Raw genomic sequence first — 21,783 nt, forward strand, 5'->3', positions numbered from 1 at the left:
GCCACCTGCTGCACAAAGGAGGTATGGCACTTCAAAGTTCCTTTGAATATCCACCTATATTTACCCACTGAAATTTAAATCCCTCTGTTTCATTGCTTTACTAAGGCCATAAAGTGGCGGTGCACATGCGTGCGAGGGCCCTTCCATCACTGCTTGCAGTTTTAATTTTACTTCATTTTGCTCAAAAACGCTCAAGATGTGTTTAGTGCCAAGAGAGGTCACACTAAACACCGAAGATGCCTAAAGAAGACATTTAGCCCTGAAAATTTAATTTTACATTTTTTGTACATATTTCCTGTATTTTCTGTTTGTATCTTAATAACATAGATTGAAAAATAAATATGGATGGACATTAAAACTTCTAAAACAACAAGTCTGGTGGTGGTGGCCTAAGACTTTTGCACAGTACTATATATATATATATATATATATATATATATATATATATATATATATATATATATATATATATATATATATATATATATATATATATATATATATATATATATATATATATATGTTGTTTCTGTCTGCTGGTGTTTGTACGCAGGAACAGAAGGTTTGCACAGGGAGATCGTCTCTCCTCTATCACGACAGCTCTTCAGTACGGTTCAGAGAGTGAGGAAGACACCATACTGACTGGTATCTTACTTGTAATGATGTCTTTAGAATTTTAATCCAATCACATGAGACGTAAACGTCATGTGACGTATTAGTCTATGTTACACTGATAGATAAATTGTATCATATAAATGTTTTTACAATTTATGCGTTACTTTTTCAAAACATAGCTACTTTTGAATGTCTGTCAATTGGCATTGCCAGAATAGTTATGTCAACTTACTGTGATTTAGTTCAAACTAAGCAGGTTTAATACATTGATTTCCCGAAGGCTCTGTTCATTACGATGAGGGTGAATCTGAGGCGGAGAGCAGTCTATCCAGCATGGACATGAGCAACCCCATCTTTCAGATGTATGAGGCCGTGCGGGGTGTCAGGAACAGTCAGGGGCAACTCTTAGCCGAACCCTTTCATCAGCTGCCCTCCAGGAAAGACTACCCTGACTACTTCCAGCAAATCAGCCATCCAATATCCCTCCACCAGATAAGGTACAATGACAGCAGGCATTGCAAATCTTTAGTTTAACATGTGCTGTTTTAAAATGTCAGTAACTGATTCAATAATTTATTGGATAGATACAGTAACAAACTGTGAGTCTGTTTGCTAAATTCATCCCAAATTCTAGATTTTATGAACTGTGACCCCGTCTCTGAAATCCAGGTTAAAGGCATAGTTCACCCAAAAATGAAAATGTTCTCATTATTTACTCACCCTCATGTTGTTACAAACCTGTATGATGAACACGAAGGAATATATTTTAAGGAATGTTTGTAACCAAACCGTTCATGAGCCCTATTAACTTCCATAGTATATTTTTCTCTACTATGGACGTGAATGGGTCTCATAATCTAATAATGAGATTAAGAGCATCAACTTTTGATTTCACATTGATTTCAAATTTCAAGCATTTAGTCTTTATTTTTAGGAGTAAGATGAGAAACAATGAATATGAAAGTGTGGAACAGATAGATGTGGATCTTAACCGGATGTTTGAGAACGCAAAGCGCTACAACGTCCCCAACTCCCAAATCTACAAGCGCGTCCTAAAGTTGCAACAAATATTGCAGGTAATACAGTCGTGTTTGTGTCCGATTCTGTGTTTCAGTCTGTCACAGTGTTTTGTTGGGTGTCTATCATTCAACTCTTTTCCCGCCAATAACGATTTATTTCTTCAATTAAGAGAAAACGCTTCCCTGCCAATGACGCTTCCCTGACGAGTTTTTACTCTAATCTATAATTCCACTATCATCCACTAGGTGGTGCTCTTTCTCAACTTATAAATAAGTAATGAATTTTACCGATAGCGATAACTAAGTTGGTCCCTATTTGCTGATAACCAATAAATCAACCGATAGTTTTAAAAATGGATACTGGATAAAAAACATAACACTCAAAGTGAAACAGTGCTGAAATGTATTACAAAAGTTATAAAACCACAGTACTGAATCATGAAAATGTGCTAAATTAAATAAATGTATAAATAAAAATATATTTATTATATTAATAAGTATCAATACTTATATGAAGTGCTCCTACTGGTAAAATTGTACTTTATTTGCTTCTGTTTGAACATGTAATGATTATCTAACAAAAGATGAATTGCAATGATAATAAAAAATAACCAAATTCAGATTTTGATTTTTCAGATATGTTAATGTAGCCGACAGCTGCATATAGACCATTTTAAAAGATGTAAACAATGCTGGTCCAGAAGCACTTCCTGTTTCAGTTTTTAACACTAGATAAATGTTGGGATAAAATTTGAAGAGTTTCGTTGCAAAACGAGATAACCACCGTTTTTTTAATTGTTCAGAAATCTCGTTTTTTGGTTGTGCATTCCAATTAATTTCAATGCAACTGCAGTTGGTTTGTTTTGATTTAAACCTTCATAACTTCAAAAAATACAGCTAAGTAGCACCATAAAACAAAATAATAACATGATAACATAATAATAAACATGTTTTGACAAAAATGTAAAAAAATGGATTTATCTTGTTTTGCAACAAAACTCTTCAAATGTTCTTTTGGTTGTATAGAACTGAATCAAAAAGTTAAACAAAAATCTTAAAGATAATGATATATGTAAAATAAGATAAAAAAACTGTGTTTCTGGACCAGTGTTGTTTACATCTTTTGAAATGGTCTATAGTTTGCGTTCTCTTGTTATTAACTTAAAATATGAATAAAAGTAACCAGCTGGAAATATACAAATCCAAAAAAAATGGTAATAATCATGACATTAAACATTTGGGTTGGATTTATCTATGTGTATTTTTGTGTAACTATTTGAGGTACTACTAATATTTTTGTCCTGTAAGCCTTGATGACAAACTTAGGTTCTTGCTGTTGTTTCTTTGCTAATGCAGCATCTATTCAGCAAATTAATTACTTCATAATGATATAAAGCAAGAGACAAACTCAAAAAAACTATCGGCAGGGATTTTTTGCAGATAGCCGATTGTTTCACCAATAAACTATCGATGCCGATTAATCGGCAAAACCGATTAAGCGATCTACCCCTAGTCTTGATCATCATTCTGAATCTGTTCATTAACAAAAGTCCTTTACAAAAATGCAATTATCTTTTTGCTGAAAATTTTGTATTTTTAAATAAACCTTCCAATATTTGAGAGATTATAAAAAGAGAACAAATGAAGAGTTTTTTTTTTTAAGTAAAGGGTCTGTTCTTTCATTTGATATATTGTATGTTTATATATTTATATAAGACATTTTTAGAAAGGAATTAAACTTGAAAATCATAAAAATTGCTGGCGCTGGCTGGCAACTTTTTTTTAAATGCTGGCGGGGAATGAGTTAATATGTCTCAAGAAAACAGGCACAGATACAGTATTTGATATCTGTGTGTGCATGCGTGTTTTCTCAGATAAAGAAAAGAGAACTGATGAGGAGAGATGATGAAGATGACAGCATGCTGTCATCCACACTTTCTGATGGAGGCAGCATTAAGCGCAAAAGGTACACATTTATTTACTCCAATAAGCGCTTACTGAAGGCTGAAGATCTACAGCTTATTAAACTACTAGTAGTTCATCTCCATGGCTCTTGTCTGGGTCTACTAAAATATGTAACCCAAGGGTATATTTTTTGAAATTGAGATGTATGCACATCTAAATAAATAATCTTTCCATTGATGTATGGTTTGTTAGGATAGGAAAATATTTGTCCAAGAAACAACTATTTAAAAAATCTGGAATCTGCGGGTGCAACAAAATCAAAATATTGAAGTCCTTAGCAGGACATTATATATATATATATATATGAAGAGTTTGGTTCCAAAACGCGATAAACGCCATTTTTGAAAAAAATGAGTTACTGCCAAAATCAGTATTATATCAGGTCAGTAGTTAAAAGTAAATTCTTAATTTTACGCAAAATCCAATATCCGCCGTGTTATTCTGTCATCTTTTCTCCCTTTTTTCCCAAAATGCGATAAACGCCACTGCTCCTTTTTTACAGAACGCAATAAATCCATTTCTGATATTACAGCCCACCAGTCACGCAATGTAAACAAACAATGGCGGACGCGCTGAGTCCACGGAGTCCTAGTTTTCCTCATCTACTTTGTACTTCGTGATCAACAAACAAAACAAAATAATACTTTAATTGCATCGCTAAACCTGTGATGGTTTTCTGTGATGGGAAAGAAACGTAAGCCATCAACATCTAATAATTTACGCAAGAGACACTCGGGAGACGGGTGCTTGTTTGCCCGGGCCGACAACATCAAGTTTCTGACATGCAAACACATTGACCCCAGCGGATCTTATGAAAAACTTTCCATAATTTTACTCAAAGTCAACGAAAATCGAGCAGGACCAAAAACATTTTACCGCTGATCTCTGTGAAAGACGTTAAGCGAGGACGTCAAGTAACCGCAATGACAGTGATCTTAATATGACAAAGTAAGTGTTTTGATTAATGACATTAATGTTTATATTTTTAATTAGTGTGTACAACTAGTCAACTAAATGAATATAACATGGCAAAGATGAATGCACATTTATATAGGCTATTGATTCAATAGATTTATAGCATTTTGAATAAAAACTTGTCATGGATTTATTGCATTTTGTGGAAAAAATTATCCGTTTTTAAAATAAATCTTTGAAAATCAACTTATGGGTTGGAATTTTTTATGTTTTTATAACCTAAAGATGCTATGTGAAAGTTTGTAACAGAAAATAGTTGTTTTCATCTTGTCACTTTCTTGGTATAGAAAACACGTTTTTACCAAAATTTGTCAAAATGGATTTATTGCGTTTTGGAACCAAACTCTTCATATATAATGTACAACATACCTTCATGGAACATGATCTTTACATAAAATCCTAATGATTTTTGGCATAAAAAATCCGAAATGTATTATTGGCTATTGCTACACAAATATACTTATGACTGGTTTTGTGTACCAGGGTCACATATTTAAGCATTATTTACATTCATATGACAGCCACAAGAAGAACACAAAGAAGAACCGCATGAAGGCTCTGTACGCTGCTGTGGCGGAGGCTCGGGAGATGGGCACGGGACGGAGGCTATGTGACCTCTTCATGGTGAAGCCCTCAAAGAAAGACTACCCAGATTACTACAAGATCATACTGGAGCCAATGGACCTGAGGAGCGTAGACCACAACATCCGCTCCGACAGGTATCCCAGTGAGGACTCCATGATAGAGGACATGAAGCTGATGTTTCGTAACGCACGTCACTACAATGAAGAAGGATCACAAGTGAGTCGACAGTAAGGTTCTAGTGAGGGCATTTGAGGATTTATAATGTAATCGAGTATGATAGGCTTTATCAGCAGTAAAATAAGTGTTATAAATACAGTCTGCTCCAGTTTGATTGCTATTCGGTTTGACTCTAGGTATACAACGATGCCAACATTCTTGAGAAGATTTTGAGAGAAAAACGAAGGGAACTCGGACCCCCGCCCGATGATGATGACATTATTTCCCCCAAGCTGAAAATCCGTATGTTTTAAAAGCGACTTGTATTTAAAAATTGCGGTGTGTAGGTTAACGCTGACATAGTTTTATTTGTGAATGCTTAATACAGTTAGCCCTGCCCACAAATCACACCATTGGTTGAACCAATTTTACTTTGACATGTGATGTTGGAAAGCCTCTTAACATTGAAAATATGACTCTACCTACTTAACTTAAACTGTAACTAGCCATATATTCCACTGTCATTCCAGGGAAAAGTGGCATCTCCCCTAAAAAATCCAAGTACCTGACGCCTTTGCAGCAGAAACTCAATGAGCTCTATGAAGCCGTGAAGAACTACACCGACAAGCGTGGACGTCGCCTCAGCACAATCTTCCTTCGTCTTCCGTCCCGTGCCGAACTTCCAGACTACTACGTGGCCATCAAGAGACCAATAGACATGGAGAAGGTCAAGGGTCACATGCTGTCCAACAAGTACCAGGATGTTGACGCACTTGTGGAGGACTTGGTTTTGATGTTCAACAATGCTTGCACCTACAACGAGCCTGAATCGCTGATCTACAAAGACGCATTGGTGCTTCACAAAGTGCTTTTGGAGACCAGGAGAGATTTGGAAGGTGGAGAAGATGCCCACGTCCCGGATGTCGCGCGACTTATTCAAGAACTCGTACGTAACCTTTTCGTGTCGGTGCTCGGTCACCAAGACGATGAAGGTCGCTGCTATAGCGACTCGCTGGCGGAGATTCCAGCAGTTGATCCTAATAATCCTGATAAGCCTCCGTTGAACTTCGAGATCGTCAGAGCGAACGTAGATAAGGGACGTTATAGAAGACTAGATGTGTTTCAGGATAACATGTTTGAAGTCTTGGAGAAAGCCAGACGCCTACACAGGTAATGCTCTGTATAAGGATGTCAAAATCCAAAAATTTGGTTTTGCACAAAGTAATACATTATTTTCTGTGTGCCAGGACGGATTCGGAGATCTTTGAGGACTCTGTGGAGCTCCAGCAGTTCTTCATCCGGATCAGAGACGAGCTGTGCAAGAACGGAGAGATTCTTCTGTCGCCTGCCCTCAGCTACACAACCAAACATCTGCACAGCGATGTGGAGAAGGAGAAGAAAGAGAAGCTGCCGAAAGAGTATGAAGAGGATAAACTAAAGAGAGAGGAGGAGAAGAAAGGTATTTATCATGTATTTAGCAGACATTGCATTTTGCAGATGGTATAAATGTTATTAGTATGTGTGCTCTCTAGGATCGAAACCATGATCCTTTGCAGTGCTAACGCAACGCTCTACCAAGTCCAAGTGAGCTACATGAAGACTTTTATTTAAACATTCAGACATTTTTGACGAAAGCAATTTCGGTTTTATGTCCCATGGGAATTGAACCCATGACATTGGTGCAATGCCCTAACACTCTAATGCCCTACAGGCACATAACAGCTACTTAAACCAGAAGCTTATCAATTGAAAGTAATGTAGGATACTTTAGATATTGCAGAGGTCTAGACCTCAGCTGACAGCCGATTGGTTGATGTCAGGTATAACCTTGATTGGTCCACAGAGGCTGAGAAGAGTGAAGATTCATCAGGTGGTGGATGGCAAGGAGTCCTGCAGCGTAACTACAGCCAGGATTGCAGCTTTAAGGATAGCATGTATCATGTGGGAGATTATGTGTATGTGGAGCCCACAGAACCAAACCTGCAACCGCACATTGTCTGCATAGAGCGCCTATGGCAGGATGATGCAGGTATAGCATTCTTTATAAATCATGCATATAGTTCACCCAAATATGAAAATTTCGTCATGTCATCCCAGATGTATATGACTTTCGTTCTTCTAGATGATGTTGTCATGTTATATTCTTACAGTATATCCATCATTACAGTAATCCAATTGACTCCAATGTGTTAATATATGCCTTAAAGGGGACTTTTTTAAGATGTAAAATAAATCTGTGGTCTCCCCAGAGTGTGAATTTGAAAGTTTAGCTCAAAATACCATAAAAATAATTTATTATAGCATGTTAAAACTTCCACTATGTAGTATGTAGGTGTGAGCAAAATGTGCGGTTTTTAGGTGTGGCCTTTTAAATGCAAAGGAGCTGAAGAAATGCAAACACTGATCGCCATAATGGTGGTTTGTTGAAACTGAAACTCAATTGCGCTGTCAATTATATTCTCTTTCTCTTTGCACTAAATGGCAGTGCTGTGGTTGGATAGTGCAGATTAAAGGCTCTCTAAGCGAATTCACGCGTTTTAGACCATAAAACATTTTTTGTTACATACAGCAAACATTTCCTCACTATCTGCTTGCTGCCTGTCCGCTGATCAAGCTGTAAAAAACGCGATCTCTGTAGACAGCCCCGGCTCTACAAACTTCAATATAAGCACAGTGGCCAAACCTGCACCACAAAACAAAACAAAGTGTTCCAGCCAATAAACGCCAAGAAGGATTTGGGGGTTGAGTTTGGGCGCCTTCATGAAAGCACAGAAGGGAGGGGAAGGAGTTAACTACGCTCAGTTTGTTTGGAAACACATTTCAAAAATCAACACACCGATTCGCTTAGAGAGCCTTTAAGGGGTGGTACAATTATAATAAAATCCCTTTCTGACATCACAAGGGGAGCCAAATTTCAATGACCTATTTTTTTCACATGCTTTAAATTATTTATTTAAAGCGTAACTAAACCCCTGGTCAGAGGCTGACTCCACCCACTGGCAATATTTGAAAAATTCAAGAAAAGTGGGCAGATCCCAACGGAGATAGAGGGGACGAACTAAGCTCGTAACAAGCATGTGGTGAGATCGTAACAAGGGCGTGGTGAGCTTGAACCTGCTTACGTCACAAGTTACTTTTTGGACCCAACATCCAATAGGAAAATTCAACTGCAGTAGCAACCGTTCAACCTGAAGAGGGCAGCACTCGGACGTTTTTACACCATATATTGTAGTATTGAAACACTTTATATCCAAATGTCAAAAAACGTACTAAAATCAATGAACAGCACTAATAAAGCATCATTCTTACAGATCATTAACTAAACAAAGTTGGTTAAGGGTTTAGTTACTCTTTAAAGTATTTAAAGAATTTAAGTAAATGTTTAAATAATTTAATAGCATATTTGCATCTTTAATTAAAAAACATTTATTTTTATTGCCACATAAAACATGATTTGTCAATTTCTCAGATATACTGTATTGTTGTGTAATGGTCACATGATAAACAATTAAAATATTGTTAGTATTTAGATTTTTATTTTGAAATTATTTGTATTTTATTATTTTATTGTAATTTATTATAACACACGAATCCCATGCAATTCCCCCGCCGACCACCATGAGTTTATCTGTAAATAATTGATAACTCTTTCCCCGCCAGCATTTAAAAAAAAATTGCCAGCCAGCGCCAGCATTTTTTATGATTTTCACAAAAGTTTAATGCCTTACAGAAAAGACCCTCTGCTTTCAAACAAACAATCACACCCCCCCCCAAAAAAAAGTTTCTTCCTATCTTCATTAGTTCTGTTTTTATCACCTCTCAAATATTTGTAGGGTTTTATTCAAAAATACAAAATTTTGAGAAAAAAAGCTGAGATAACTGCATTTTTGTGAAGGACTTTTGTTAGCGATCAGATTCAAAACACTTATAAACATACACAGAGTTTTACTGTTTTTGAATCAAGTGTTTTATAAGTTTGGTAAGAGTGCCACCTAGTGGATAATAGCGGAAATATAGATTGCCGTAAAAACTCATCAGGAAAGCATCATTGGCAAGGGAGCGTTTTCTTTTAATTGAAATAACTTGTCAATAGCAGGAAAAGTGTTAAATATCTGCGTGTAATTGTTAAAACAGCATAAGATCAGGCCTTGAATAGTCAGCTGTTTTAAAGCTGTAAAAAACTATAAATTTTTTTACATATTAGAAGTCCTTGTTAATTTCTTAACTGGATGTGAATGATGTATATACTGTAAATTTTCAAATATTTTTTTATATTTTCTAAAGACTGCAATATTAGAGGTGTTGATAGCTTTTGATATCTAATTTTTGATGTAAGAACATGCAGTAATAATGTTTTTTTTATTAATAAGGAGAGAAGTGGCTTTATGGCTGCTGGTTTTACCGACCCAATGAAACATTTCACCTGGCCACACGGAAATTTCTGGAGAAAGAAGTTTTCAAAAGCGACTATTACAACAAAATTCCTGTCAATAAAATATTGGGCAAATGCGTTGTCATGTTTGTGAAGGTAATGTCAAGATTCCCAAATAAACCGAACATTGCATGTGTGTCACTACTGAATTACATTACAATTTTTTTTATTCGTTTCAGGAGTATTTCAAACTTCAGCCAGACAGCTTCAGACCTGAAGATGTTTTCGTTTGTGAATCTCGCTATTCTGCGAAGACCAAGTCCTTCAAAAAGATCAAGATGTGGACGATGCCCCTTAGCTCTGTGAAGTTTGTTCCCCGTGAAGTGCCCTTACCCGTGGTCCGCGTGGCCTCGATGTTTGCGCCTAAACAGGACAGCGAGAAGCTTCCTGAGATGCCAGATGATGGCAAAGCTGCACCTTCTATTATAGATAAAGTACGAGAATTAGTAACATAAAATAGCTTTATAACTTCAGATGTATGTAAATAAGAGATGCTGTCTCTGTCTGTTTCTTTAGGAGAGGGAAGATGTTCCCATGGAGGTCAGTAATGGAGAGCCGGGTTGCCAGTATTACGAGCAACTCTGCTATAATGACATGTGTTTGAAAGTGGGAGACTGTGTCTACATCCGCTCTCATGGGCTCGTACGCAACCGTGTGGGCAGGTAAAGTATTGACAAGACGGAATACTCAACATTTTAAAAGTCATATTTGATGACATGGACTGCTTATTAAAAGTGTCCCCTGAAACAGATTAGAGAAGATGTGGGTGCGAGATGGAGCCGCATACTTTTTCGGACCCATCTTTATCCACCCTGAAGAGACCGAACATGAGCCCACTAAGATGTTTTACAAGAAGGAAGTGTTCCTCAGCAACCTGGAGGAATCCTGCCCTATGACTTGTATAGCAGGTAACCAGAATCATTACACATTAAAAGGAAGTCACGTCATTTACATTGGCTGTGTCCGAAATAGCCCACTATTCTCCGCGTTTATTTACTAATACAGTCCACTTGAATGAATGAATGAATGAATGAATGAGAACGAGTGAGTAAATTCAGACACTAAAGCCCAGCCTATAGTCTGTATCCTACGTGTATGTGAATGTATGCACACAGTCGAATGCACAGCCTTTCAAAGTATAGTTTATTTGACACAGGCGGATTGCGACAAAATGCAATGCATTTCCTGGTCTACATACTACATTTTCCTGTAGGCCCATGCAAGACCCAGCAGTGCTTATACACACTGTACACGGTCCCTTCGCGTATGCATAAATGTATGTTCACACCAGACGCGAATTAGGTGATTTGCGCTATTTGAGCATAGTTGGATACTTCGCTTGGTTAACTCGCTTCATTTGCATGTAAAATTTACGTCATTTGTGCATAAAATTTGCGTAATCCGCATGTGACATTCAGACGTGAATGCGCTCAATTTGACGGCTTTAGCTAGCTTGAGGTCTCAATATGTAAATTTACTCAAATATGCGTTTACTCAATTGTCCGACCTCCTCACTCACTTTCTTCCAAGCAAGCTCCTTTAGGCGTTGGAAGTAAGTGCCATTTTGTGTCGAAACCAAGGGGCAACCTTCCGATCTTTCTGATGAAGCCAATACGGCAGCGAATTGAACTGCAATTCATCGACTGGCCCCTAGAGGCTGGCTCCAAAAGGAAGTCAATTCCCATAGACCTCCATGTTAAAATGCCCAACTTAACAGCAGAAAATAATATATTTACCTGGTACAACAGTGATTTTGGTCTTTATAGACCAGTTCAAATGATGTAAACAACACTGGTCCAGAAACACTTCCTGTTACAGTTTGTGACAGTTATTTTTTTATTTCACATATATTATTATCTTTAAGATGTTTGTTTAACTTCAGTTAATTCAGGTTTATATGTTCTGTTGGTTTATTTTATCCCAACGTTTATCTAGTGTTAAAAAACGGAAACAGGAAGTGCTTCTGGACCAGTGTTGTTTACATCTTTTGAAATGGTCTATAGCAAATTTTGCCCTTCATGACAACTGTGAGAGGGGTGAATTGTTTATAAAACGTAACGTTTAAATTATATTGAGCCTTAAAGTTTTCCATAATTAAGAGAGGGGCCACTTTAGTCATGGTTGAACAGCCACTGCTGTCATTACAGTCAAGCTAGGCGGGCATGGTTTCAGCAACCAGCCACCTTAGCTTCAACCACGTCCCACCTCTTTACCCATTTTCGGATATCCGTGAGTGATGCGCGGTGACGCGCAGCCAAGATGGTGAAGACAAGCACCGCCGACTATTGGCTTCAAAAACAATCTTCAGAAATCTATGGGTGACGTCACAGATACTACATCCATCTTTTTTACAGTCTATGACCAAAAAAATTTTTTATGGCCTAGAACGCGTGAATTCGCTTAGAGCACCTTGAAGGGTATAGGGAGCTTTTTTATATTACTGAGTGATTTGGAAGACTGATGTGACTGGCGCTGGCTAATGACTAAATTAAATCCTTGGTCTTGTTTTCATCAGGGAAGTGTACAGTGTCGTCTTTTAAAGATTTCCTGTCATGCCGGCCCACTGAAATGCCAGAGGAGGACGTGCTGTTGTGTGAGAGCCGCTACATTGAAAGTGAGAAGCAAATGAAGAAGTTCAAAGGGCTGAAGCGCTTCTCTCTGTCTGCCAAAGTCGTCGAGGATGAGATCTACTACTTCAGGTAATAATCTTAAGAAATAAAATGCTTTGGGCACTTCATCTACCCAAAATTGGATGTTCAACACACGTCTTTGGTTGTGTCCATCAGAAAGCTCATCGTCCCGCAGAAGGAGCCGTCTCCACTGCTAGACAAGAAGATCGAGGAGTTGGAGGCCAAGTTTGCAGACATGACGGATGAAGAGTTGGAGGACTTGGGTGATGATGATGGAGACGGTTCAGATGCTCACTGCATGCCTCGGCATCACACTCCACTGACCAGTGATATGGAGCTGCTGCATTACGCCCCTCCTCAGGTCTCTGGGAACTTATTTTGTTTAATAGTCATTTAGATTTCGGAAAGCTCTTGTCTTTTATATACATCAGTGGTCAGTTATACTCAAGAATCTCACTCTTTGCCACAGTCCACGCCAAAGTCAATAAAGGGGTTGTCGAAGAAAGAAGGTGCGAAGAGGAAGATCAACATGAGCGGTTACATCCTCTTCAGCAGCGAGATGAGAGCCGTCATTAAGGCCCAGCACCCTGACTTCTCTTTTGGGGAGCTCAGTCGACTGGTGGGCACTGAATGGAGAAACCTGGAGGCTACTAAGAAAGCAGAGTATGAAGGTGAAGCCACACAGTATTTTTTATTTACAATATAAATTCATATATGGTTTAAAACACAATACTGGTCTAGGTCTGGTAATATTGGTTGGTAACATGCTATTCGCAAATTAAACTTTTTTATTTTTGTTAATTTCACAAACATCATTGTCAAATGAGAAAATAATGAGAAAGTGATTTGTGGTGACACCTAAATTTGGTGCTTTATCCAAACGCACATATATAATACGATTGTTTTCAAAGCTATTGCCATCATAAATAGATATAATTTATTATATCTCTGGTTCCTATCCTAATATAATACATGCTCAGATTTTGCATTTAAATTGAATATATTTAAATTAAAAGGCGTGATTTTTGTCCAATATTGTGTATTTTAACCCATATGGAAATTGATGCATGACATGCATGGTCCCCAGGTTCACTGTCAGACAATTGTTTTGTCTTTACCATCTAGAACGGGCAGCTAAGGTAGCGGAGCAGCAGGAACGAGAACGGACGGCGCATCAGCTGAACCCGAGAGCAGGTACCCCAATAGGGGCGCTCATTGGGGTGGTACCTCCCCCGATCCCCATGGGGATGCTTAGCCCCAGCATGACGCCTATGGCAGGTAACCCCTCTCAGGTGTGGTGGATACCTTAGTGCCACACAGAGCTGCAATAAGAAGTCTAACTGCTAGCACTCTTTATCATCAACACACTTTTCATCAACTTCATTACGTCTGCAATGCTGCCATGTTTGGGTCTGTGAGCTAATATCTATTATCAAAACAGATATGATTTTTAACGCATCATGCTACTGTCGCCGAAAACTTGCATGTACTGGTTTCATGTATCATGAAACTTTATGCCCCGTGTCCCACTTTCCAGCCCTGAACCAGGATCCAGACAGTTATATAGGGTAGGGATGCACGATATATCGGCCAACATATCGTTATCGGCCGATAACTGCTTAGTTTTAATATTATCGGTTATCGGTCTGATAGCAAAATTAGGCGGATAAATGAAAGCGATAAATAATGGATTATTTTGGTTTGTTGAACCACTTCACTTGCTCATTGCTGGCCATGTGGAGTTTTGATTGGTACTTTCTGTGACATAGCACGAAGATGACACGTGTTGCGGGCTTAAGAAGAGTATGCTAGTCTAGCGCAAAGACAAGATGTCCGCGGTCTGCGAGTTTTTCATTGTGAAAATAATATGAATATTTATCGGCCTATATATATCGGTTATCGGCCCCCAAATATAAAGAGTTATCGGTATCGGCCAAAATTTCCATATCGGTGCATCCCTAAAGTAGGGGTATATACAGTACAGTATACGCTAGGTTTCATGTTTTTAATATAATTTTAAAAAATCAAGTATTTGTTAAGCATACCATGCATGCATTCATTCTTCTATTTAGCTGCATGATATACCGATGCATGCGTATGTTGTGTCATCACTTTCCTCCTCTTCATTCAAAGGCATGATGGGTAGCTACCATGCTGCTTTTTAAGCACCTGTTAATGGCATGATTAACATGACTGACATGCCTTCACATTTCATATGGGTACCTGCTGCCCTTTCACCTTCTGTGGGGTATGCCTGGCATGCCATATCTGTGTAAGAGCAACCTCACAGCCATACGCACCACTCGCAGTTGCTTCCTGTCTGCCTCTCACATCCAAACAAGAGGGGCTACCTGTACCATAGGATCAGGGGCTCACCTGAACAACCGGTCTGCCCTGGCCAATGACAAAACAAATAGACTCCCAATGTTCTACTAATCATAAAAAATTAATACAAATATGCTACATGGGAAGAAGTTATTATGGATTAAGTATGAATAAGGATGAGTAATTGAGTTGTCTTCTCACTAGAATGCTCTGCTATTGTTGTTGTTAAAGTGAAATATGGATTGTATTTATTTAAAATATCTAAACAATATTATGATTAGGATATGTAATATTCTGTGGATTTCACAATTAAGACACTATGGGCCAGTTTCCCGGACAGGGCTTATCCTAGTCCTAGACTAAAGTGCATGTTTTAATTTAAAAGCACCTTGCACTGACATATTTTAACCTATGTCAGTACCATTGTTTTGTCTCTAGATGCACACCTGCATGGTTTTTGTAAGGTTCGTTTGTAAAAACGACTTAAATGTCCTAAAATAATTTAGGCCTAGTCCTGGATTAATCTAAACCCTGTACGGGAAATTGTCCCTATAAGAAATTTTTGCCATGAAGAATTGGGATGGTATCAATGCATATATTAAAAGTGTCTTTGTCATACTGATGCATTTTCACAGGTATAAATGGATTGGCACCGGGTTCAACCGGAAACACTTACGGGACTCAGGTAATGCTCACAATGAAGTATCATACTGTATGTTTAATAGGTTTGAATTCATCCCTTTTATTACACCCTACTGAAAAATCCAGCAAAGACCAACATAAGCTGGTAGATGGTTTAAGGTGGCAATAGCTGGTCTAAGCTGGTCCTCCCAGCCTGGCAAAGCTGGTCAAGCTGGTGTGTCAGCTGGTCTTTCAGCCTAACCAGCTAAGTCCAGCTAGACCAGCTTAAAAAGTGACCAAGACACCACTAGACCAGCTTGCTACACCAGCATTACCAGCTAAAACCAAGCTAGGAGACCAGCTAAAACCAGCTCATGCTGGTCTTAGCTGGATTTTTCAGTAGGGCAATGTTTAAAGGGATAGTTCATTGAAAAATCAAGATCATTTTCTCATTCTCATGTTGTTTCAGACCTGAATTTCTTTTTCTGATGAACACAAGAGAAGATATTTTGATAAATGATGGTAAGCACAAACGTGATTTTATCCATAGGAAAAACAAATATGATGGAATTTAATGGGCACTGTCAACTGTGTACTTACCATCATTTATCAAAATATCTTCTTCATCATTTATCACAGTACTTCCAGGATTTGTTTTCCTACTATGGAAGTCAATGGTTACAATCAGCTGTGTGCTTACCATCATTTATTAAAATATCTTCTTTTGGGTTCATCAGAAAAAGAAATTCAGGTCTGAAACAACATGAGAATGAGAAAATGATCTTGATTTTTCGATGAACTCATACAGGTTTCTATACTCATACATTTTTGGGTGAACTCAGTGTCTTTGAATTTCAATTTATGGTGTGGCTTTACAGAATATAGGCCAAAATATGGATATGGTCATTATGGAATAGGATATTTCAAAATAATTTAAGACAGGATCAAGCGCAAACACAAGAGGAGTGATACAGACTTACGCAAATATGAGCATACTTGTAACACTGCTTGTTTGATCACATTAGTTGATCAGGTATAGTTGTTATATGTGACCCTGCACCACAAAACCACCACCTGTCACAAGTCACACAGGTATATTTATGATATTAAGTAAAGATCACGCAGGGCTCCAGACTGCCACCAAATGGTGGCATTTTGCCACTAAAATTTGTGAGTGTGCCACTGAATTTTACATCCAGTCGCACATGTGCGACCAGTAAATTTGACCTTTTTTGTGATGTGACACTGAATTTGAAACAGCACATTGTACTTTCTGCATTTATCATTAAATTATTTATTAGTAAAACACTGGAAATTAGTAGAAATGTGAATATTTGGTTAGCATGTTGATTTACGGTGTGTGCCCCTAAATTTTCTGGTTGCGCCCCTAAAATTTTCAGTTGGGGGCACTGTGCTCCTAGTGAAAAAAGTTAGTCTGGAGCCCTGTCATGTTTCAATTTAGATATTTTGTACATTTCCTACTGTAAATATATTTTTTCATTAGTAATTTGTGTTGCTAAGGACTTTATTTGGACAACTTTAAAGGAAACCACCACTGTTTTTCAATATTTCCCTATGTTCTTACCTCAGCTTACACAAATTAATACATAACTATCTTTATTTAATGTGTAATCTTTGTACAGTGCGTCGTGAATGTGTTAGCATTTAGCCTAGCCCCATTCATTCCTTAGGTTCCAAACAGGGATGAATTTAGAAGCCACCAAACACTTCCATGTTTTCCCTATTTAACGACTGTTACATAGTTACATGAGTAAGTATGGTGGCACAAAATAAAACGTTGTGATATTTAAAAAAAAGAGAACTATATTGTAATTAATTTGTTACATTTATATAGCGCTTTTCTCAGTACTCAAAGCGCTTTACATATGAATGGGGGAATCTCCTCAACCACCACCAATGTGCAGCATCCACCTGGATGATGCAACGGCAGCCATATTGCACCAGAACGCCCACCACACACCAGAGAGAGGAGACAGAGGGATATAGCCAATTAGTATGAGGGATGATTAGTAGGCCAATGGGCAAGTTTAGCCAGGATGCTGGGGCACACCCCTACTCTTTTTCAAAGAACATCCTGGGATTTTTTTTATGACCACAGAGAGTCAGGACCTCGGTTTAACATCTCATCCGAAGGACGGTGCTTTTTTGACAGTATAGTGTCCCTGTCACTATACTGGGGTATTAGGACCCACACAGACCACAGGGTGAGCACCCCTTGCTGGTCCACAACACCTCTACCAGCAGCAACCTGGTTTTCCCAGGTGGTCTCCCATCCAAGTACTGACCAGGCTCAGCCCTGCTTAGCTTCAGTGGGCAAGCTGTCTTGGGCTACAGGGTGATAATATGGCTGCTGGTATTTCGGAAGAGCACTTAGTTTGCAGCACTTCGACACGGGCGCACAGTAACATCATCATGACTACTCCCCCTGTCACTCAAACTTCCGTCAATATTACTGTGCCCGAGGTCAAAGTGCTGCAAACTGCACGTTTTATTTTGTGCCACTATACTTACTAATAACTACTCATGTAACAGTTTTAAATGGGGAAAGCATGGAAGTGTTTGCCGGCCTCCAAATTCATCCCTGTTTGGATCCCAAGGAATGAATGAGGCCAAGCCAAATGCCAACACATGCATGACACACTGTACAAAGACCAAGTGCACGCATTGAAAAAAGACAGGTATGTATTCACCTGTCTAAGCTGAAGCAAGAACATAGTAAAATATTAAAAAATGGTGTTTTTCTTTAAAGACAATTTTCTCTATAGGCTATTTAATTTTTTTGCATCCTCAAATTCCAAATTTTCAAATAAATGTATCTCGGACAAATATTGTCATATCCTAACAAACCATACATCAATGGAAATCTTATTTATTCAAATCTCAATTTAAAAATGTACCCTTATAACTGGTATTGTGGTCCAGGGTCACATATGGCAGATACTTTAGGACCTTTCAATAGAAACTGAGACCTGTATAATATAATATTTCATTTCACTGAAATATAGTTTGTTTATTTCTGTAGATGGGTGTAATGAACTCAGGCCAACAGAATCCCCCACCCTACCCGGGACAGGTCGGTCAGGCCGCTCTGCAGCAGCCCTCCACCCCTATATTTGTAGCTCCTCCACCCAAACCCCAGCGCCTCTTACATTCAGATGCATATCTGCGGTATATAGAGGGACTGAGCGCTGAGTCCACTACTGTGAGCAAATGGGACCAAACACTGTCTGGTGAGTGCAACAGTATTTCATATGCATACAAGGTGAGTTTAGTAAGGAAGATACTGACTGCAGATCATTTCAAAACATATAGGCAACCGGTATATTTGACTACTATGATATGTGACCCAGTCAATTTTTGAAAAGTCAATTTTTGTGATTTAATGTTTTCTACATAAAATACATTATGTGAAAAAAATATATAACCTTGATATCTTTAATATTGACTGAGTAAGAAAAATCAATGTGATTCAATGACTGAAATCAATCTTTCAATCACACAGTTAAAAATGTATATGTGAAATATCTTGTATTTGTATTTTATTGTAATAATAAATTTGTGTCATCGTAGCTCGCAGGAAAGATGTGCGGCTCACAAAAGAGCAAGAGAGCCGTCTTCCCTCCCACTGGCTGAAGAGTAAGGGAGCTCATAAGACTATGGCCGATGCTCTCTGGCGATTAAGGGACCTAATGCTCCGAGACACACTTAACATTCAACAGACATATAACATTCAAAACATCTAAACCATTCCTTCTCATTCAAAGGAATGAGTCGTTCCTTAATGGGGTAGTTCACCCAAAAGTGAAAAGTGTTGTCGTCGTTTACTCATCCCCGTGTTGTTGTGAACCTGTATGAGTTTTTTTATTCTGTTGAATCCAGGGGGGGATATTTTGATAAATGATTGTAAGCACACAGTTGACGGTACCCATTGACTTATGACTTGCTTACAGTCATTGATCAAATTTTATCAAATTAACTTTTTTCTTTTGTATTTAACAGAAGAGACTCATACAGGTTTGCAGCAACGTGGGGGTGATGAATGATGACAACATTTTCATTTTGGTGTGAACTATCACTTTCAATTTTAATGTTGTGATAAATTTACATTATATTTAGTGTTTTGTAATGTTAAGTATACAATTAGTCTGTTGGCTTTATTAGTGTTTATGCTGTTTTGTTTGTTCTTGATAGCACTTTGAATTGTCTAGTTTTATATGTTGGCTATTAAATGCTCTTAGACTGATTTAAGCACTTTCATAAAATGAAGAACTTTTAAGTGTTGATGTTATTGTTTGTGCATTGTAATTCGTGACAGAACGATGTTAAATGTATTCCGAAAGAATGTAGTAATGGCCATTTATGGGTCTTTTTTTGTTTAAAAAACAAACAAAACGTACGGCTATTTTTCATATTGTCGCAGTTGTACTAGTTAAAAGCCATTTTGGAGTGGACACCATCTGTCTAATGTTTCAATAAACTAACATTGACATTACATAACATGTTTTTAGTTTGTCTTGTAAAATATCCCAAAAGTAAAATGTTAAGAACTTTTATTACAATTTATTTTAATATTCTCTTAACCTAAACCAAAACTTTATTTTACTTCTTTGCAAATGCAGTAGCTGGAAATAAAAAGTGATGTGACGGCGAGGTCACACTGGATGCTGAAGTTTAATCCACTAAAGAAAAGTTCAGATATTCAGAAAGCAGAGACACAAAATTTGACCCTTGTACGATTTCTAAAAAGATTGTGCTGTAAGATGGCATTCTTGAAAAGAAATACAGTACGAATCTATTGGTCTTAACACTATTTATTACAAAAAAAATAACTATTTACAAAATACGAGAAATTTTAAATATAAATTCAGATCCTCCATTTTGGGTTCAGTCTGGGGAGTCCAGTGCTGTTCTTTTCCAGGAGATCGAGGTGTTTGCCTGAATGCTGTAAAAAAACATTAAACACTGTTATTGTCACTGTTATACCAGTGAAGAGTTATATTACCATCATATTTACATCTGAAACTTTCATGACAAACTTAATGTGCAAGTGTTTAAAGAACTAGAGGTACATACTTCAGTACTGAAAGTCCTCTTCATTGACATGGGTGGAAGAGGTTGCAAAGGTCTGGAGGGCGGGAACCTTCCCAGAAGTGGAAGAGACACTGCAAGCCAATCAGATTCAAGACATAAAAACTTGCACACAATGCACTGAGGTTATATAATATCTAACAAATTGAAGTTTATAAAACTCACTTTTAGGGGCACTTATAGGTGAAGATCCTATAGGAGGCACACGGGAAAGAAATGATTCATATTGAATCTTTTCCCCTCTGATGACCCTCACGTGTGATATCAACTGCAAAAAACACAATAGCTGTTTACAATTTCCCTTAAAGCTGCAAAGTAATGTTGGTTAAAAATGGAAGAAAAAAAACTAAATTTACTTTAACAGTGCCTGTGAAATCCTATAAAACAAATATTGATCCACATGCATGCTGCAACTCAATGAACTGAATCAGACAAAAAGATGAATAACATTAATAAAACCTTTTATACCTTTTGCTCAGGCTTTCTTATATTGGACGGTGGGATGCAATCCAGAAGTGGAAGAGACACTGCAAACCAATCAGATTTAAAACAATGTAATGAATTGTGTGCATTAGCAGCACGTGCACCAAAATCTAGAGACGCCATGAAAACTTACAAGATGCATTGAGTTACTATGATATCTAACAAAGTGTGGCTACAGCTAAGAGATGTAAGAGATGAAAAACTGTTATGTCTCGCATGAGGAGCTCACTCACCCTTGGAGGCATCTAGACCGGATGCTGAAGGCCCGGTAGGAGGCGCACGCATGCCCATACGGTCAAATTGAGCCTTTGGGACACCGCGACCCCTGTTGACCGTCGTAAGAGATGGCAACTGCAAAAACACAATAGTAACGATTTCACTTAAAAATCATTTTATGAACAACGTCAACTTCCTAATTTCATAGTAGAGTGTGCTACTGAAAAAGTTTTAAACCATATTTAAACAACTTTTACAGTCACTGTGAATAGGCTACCTAAACATCCTTAAATAAATTAAAATATATTTATATTATTTATATCATCGGCAGAGGCCAATTATATTATTTAAATATAACTCAAAGAGACGCAGCTACTACTAGTCAAATTAAAATACCCACACCCACCTTTTGGTCAGGCTCCACATTTAGGACAGGAGGACCCATCAGTTTGCCATCTTTCTCAGCTAAATCACAAAAAGTCTGTATCAAATGTAATGTTTGATAACAAAGCAACTCATGCACACACAAAATTAATAAACTTTTTACCTGGCTGTCTGAGAATGGGGAAAATCCTCACCCCCTGACAAATGAGCGGCGGACCATCCGAAAATGGTCTAGCAGACTTCCGAAAGTAATTCATTTTTTGAGCCA

The 21,783-nt window shown here is 37.9% G+C and overlaps 1 protein-coding gene across 5 annotated transcripts in view; it reads left to right on the forward strand.

Moving 5' to 3' along the window:
* pbrm1 (polybromo 1) overlaps positions 1 to 19,841 on the forward strand; it is a 25,872-nt gene extending 6,031 nt beyond the window's left edge. For 3 of the 5 annotated variants that reach the window (XM_055184972.2, XM_055184969.2, XM_073875873.1), the window contains exons 10-29: positions 554 to 645; positions 896 to 1,112; positions 1,550 to 1,691; positions 3,509 to 3,600; positions 5,096 to 5,375; positions 5,513 to 5,618; positions 5,846 to 6,485; positions 6,563 to 6,774; positions 7,159 to 7,344; positions 9,686 to 9,843; positions 9,927 to 10,181; positions 10,264 to 10,409; positions 10,498 to 10,655; positions 12,263 to 12,446; positions 12,534 to 12,738; positions 12,847 to 13,048; positions 13,503 to 13,655; positions 15,338 to 15,387; positions 18,367 to 18,574; positions 18,915 to 19,841. In XM_055184972.2, the coding sequence (XP_055040947.2) occupies positions 554 to 645; positions 896 to 1,112; positions 1,550 to 1,691; positions 3,509 to 3,600; positions 5,096 to 5,375; positions 5,513 to 5,618; positions 5,846 to 6,485; positions 6,563 to 6,774; positions 7,159 to 7,344; positions 9,686 to 9,843; positions 9,927 to 10,181; positions 10,264 to 10,409; positions 10,498 to 10,655; positions 12,263 to 12,446; positions 12,534 to 12,738; positions 12,847 to 13,048; positions 13,503 to 13,655; positions 15,338 to 15,387; positions 18,367 to 18,574; positions 18,915 to 19,087 (3,859 nt within the window). In that variant the 3' untranslated portion in view covers positions 19,088 to 19,841. The remainder of the gene's footprint in view (positions 1 to 553; positions 646 to 895; positions 1,113 to 1,549; positions 1,692 to 3,508; positions 3,601 to 5,095; positions 5,376 to 5,512; positions 5,619 to 5,845; positions 6,486 to 6,562; positions 6,775 to 7,158; positions 7,345 to 9,685; positions 9,844 to 9,926; positions 10,182 to 10,263; positions 10,410 to 10,497; positions 10,656 to 12,262; positions 12,447 to 12,533; positions 12,739 to 12,846; positions 13,049 to 13,502; positions 13,656 to 15,337; positions 15,388 to 18,366; positions 18,575 to 18,914) is intronic. The other 2 variants (XM_055184971.2, XM_055184970.2) reach the window with 2 other exon arrangements.
* The last annotated feature ends 1,942 nt before the right edge of the window (positions 19,842 to 21,783 follow it).

Source organism: Misgurnus anguillicaudatus, chromosome 14 (genome assembly GCF_027580225.2).
Source record: "Misgurnus anguillicaudatus chromosome 14, ASM2758022v2, whole genome shotgun sequence".
Taxonomy (NCBI): domain Eukaryota; kingdom Metazoa; phylum Chordata; class Actinopteri; order Cypriniformes; family Cobitidae; genus Misgurnus; species Misgurnus anguillicaudatus.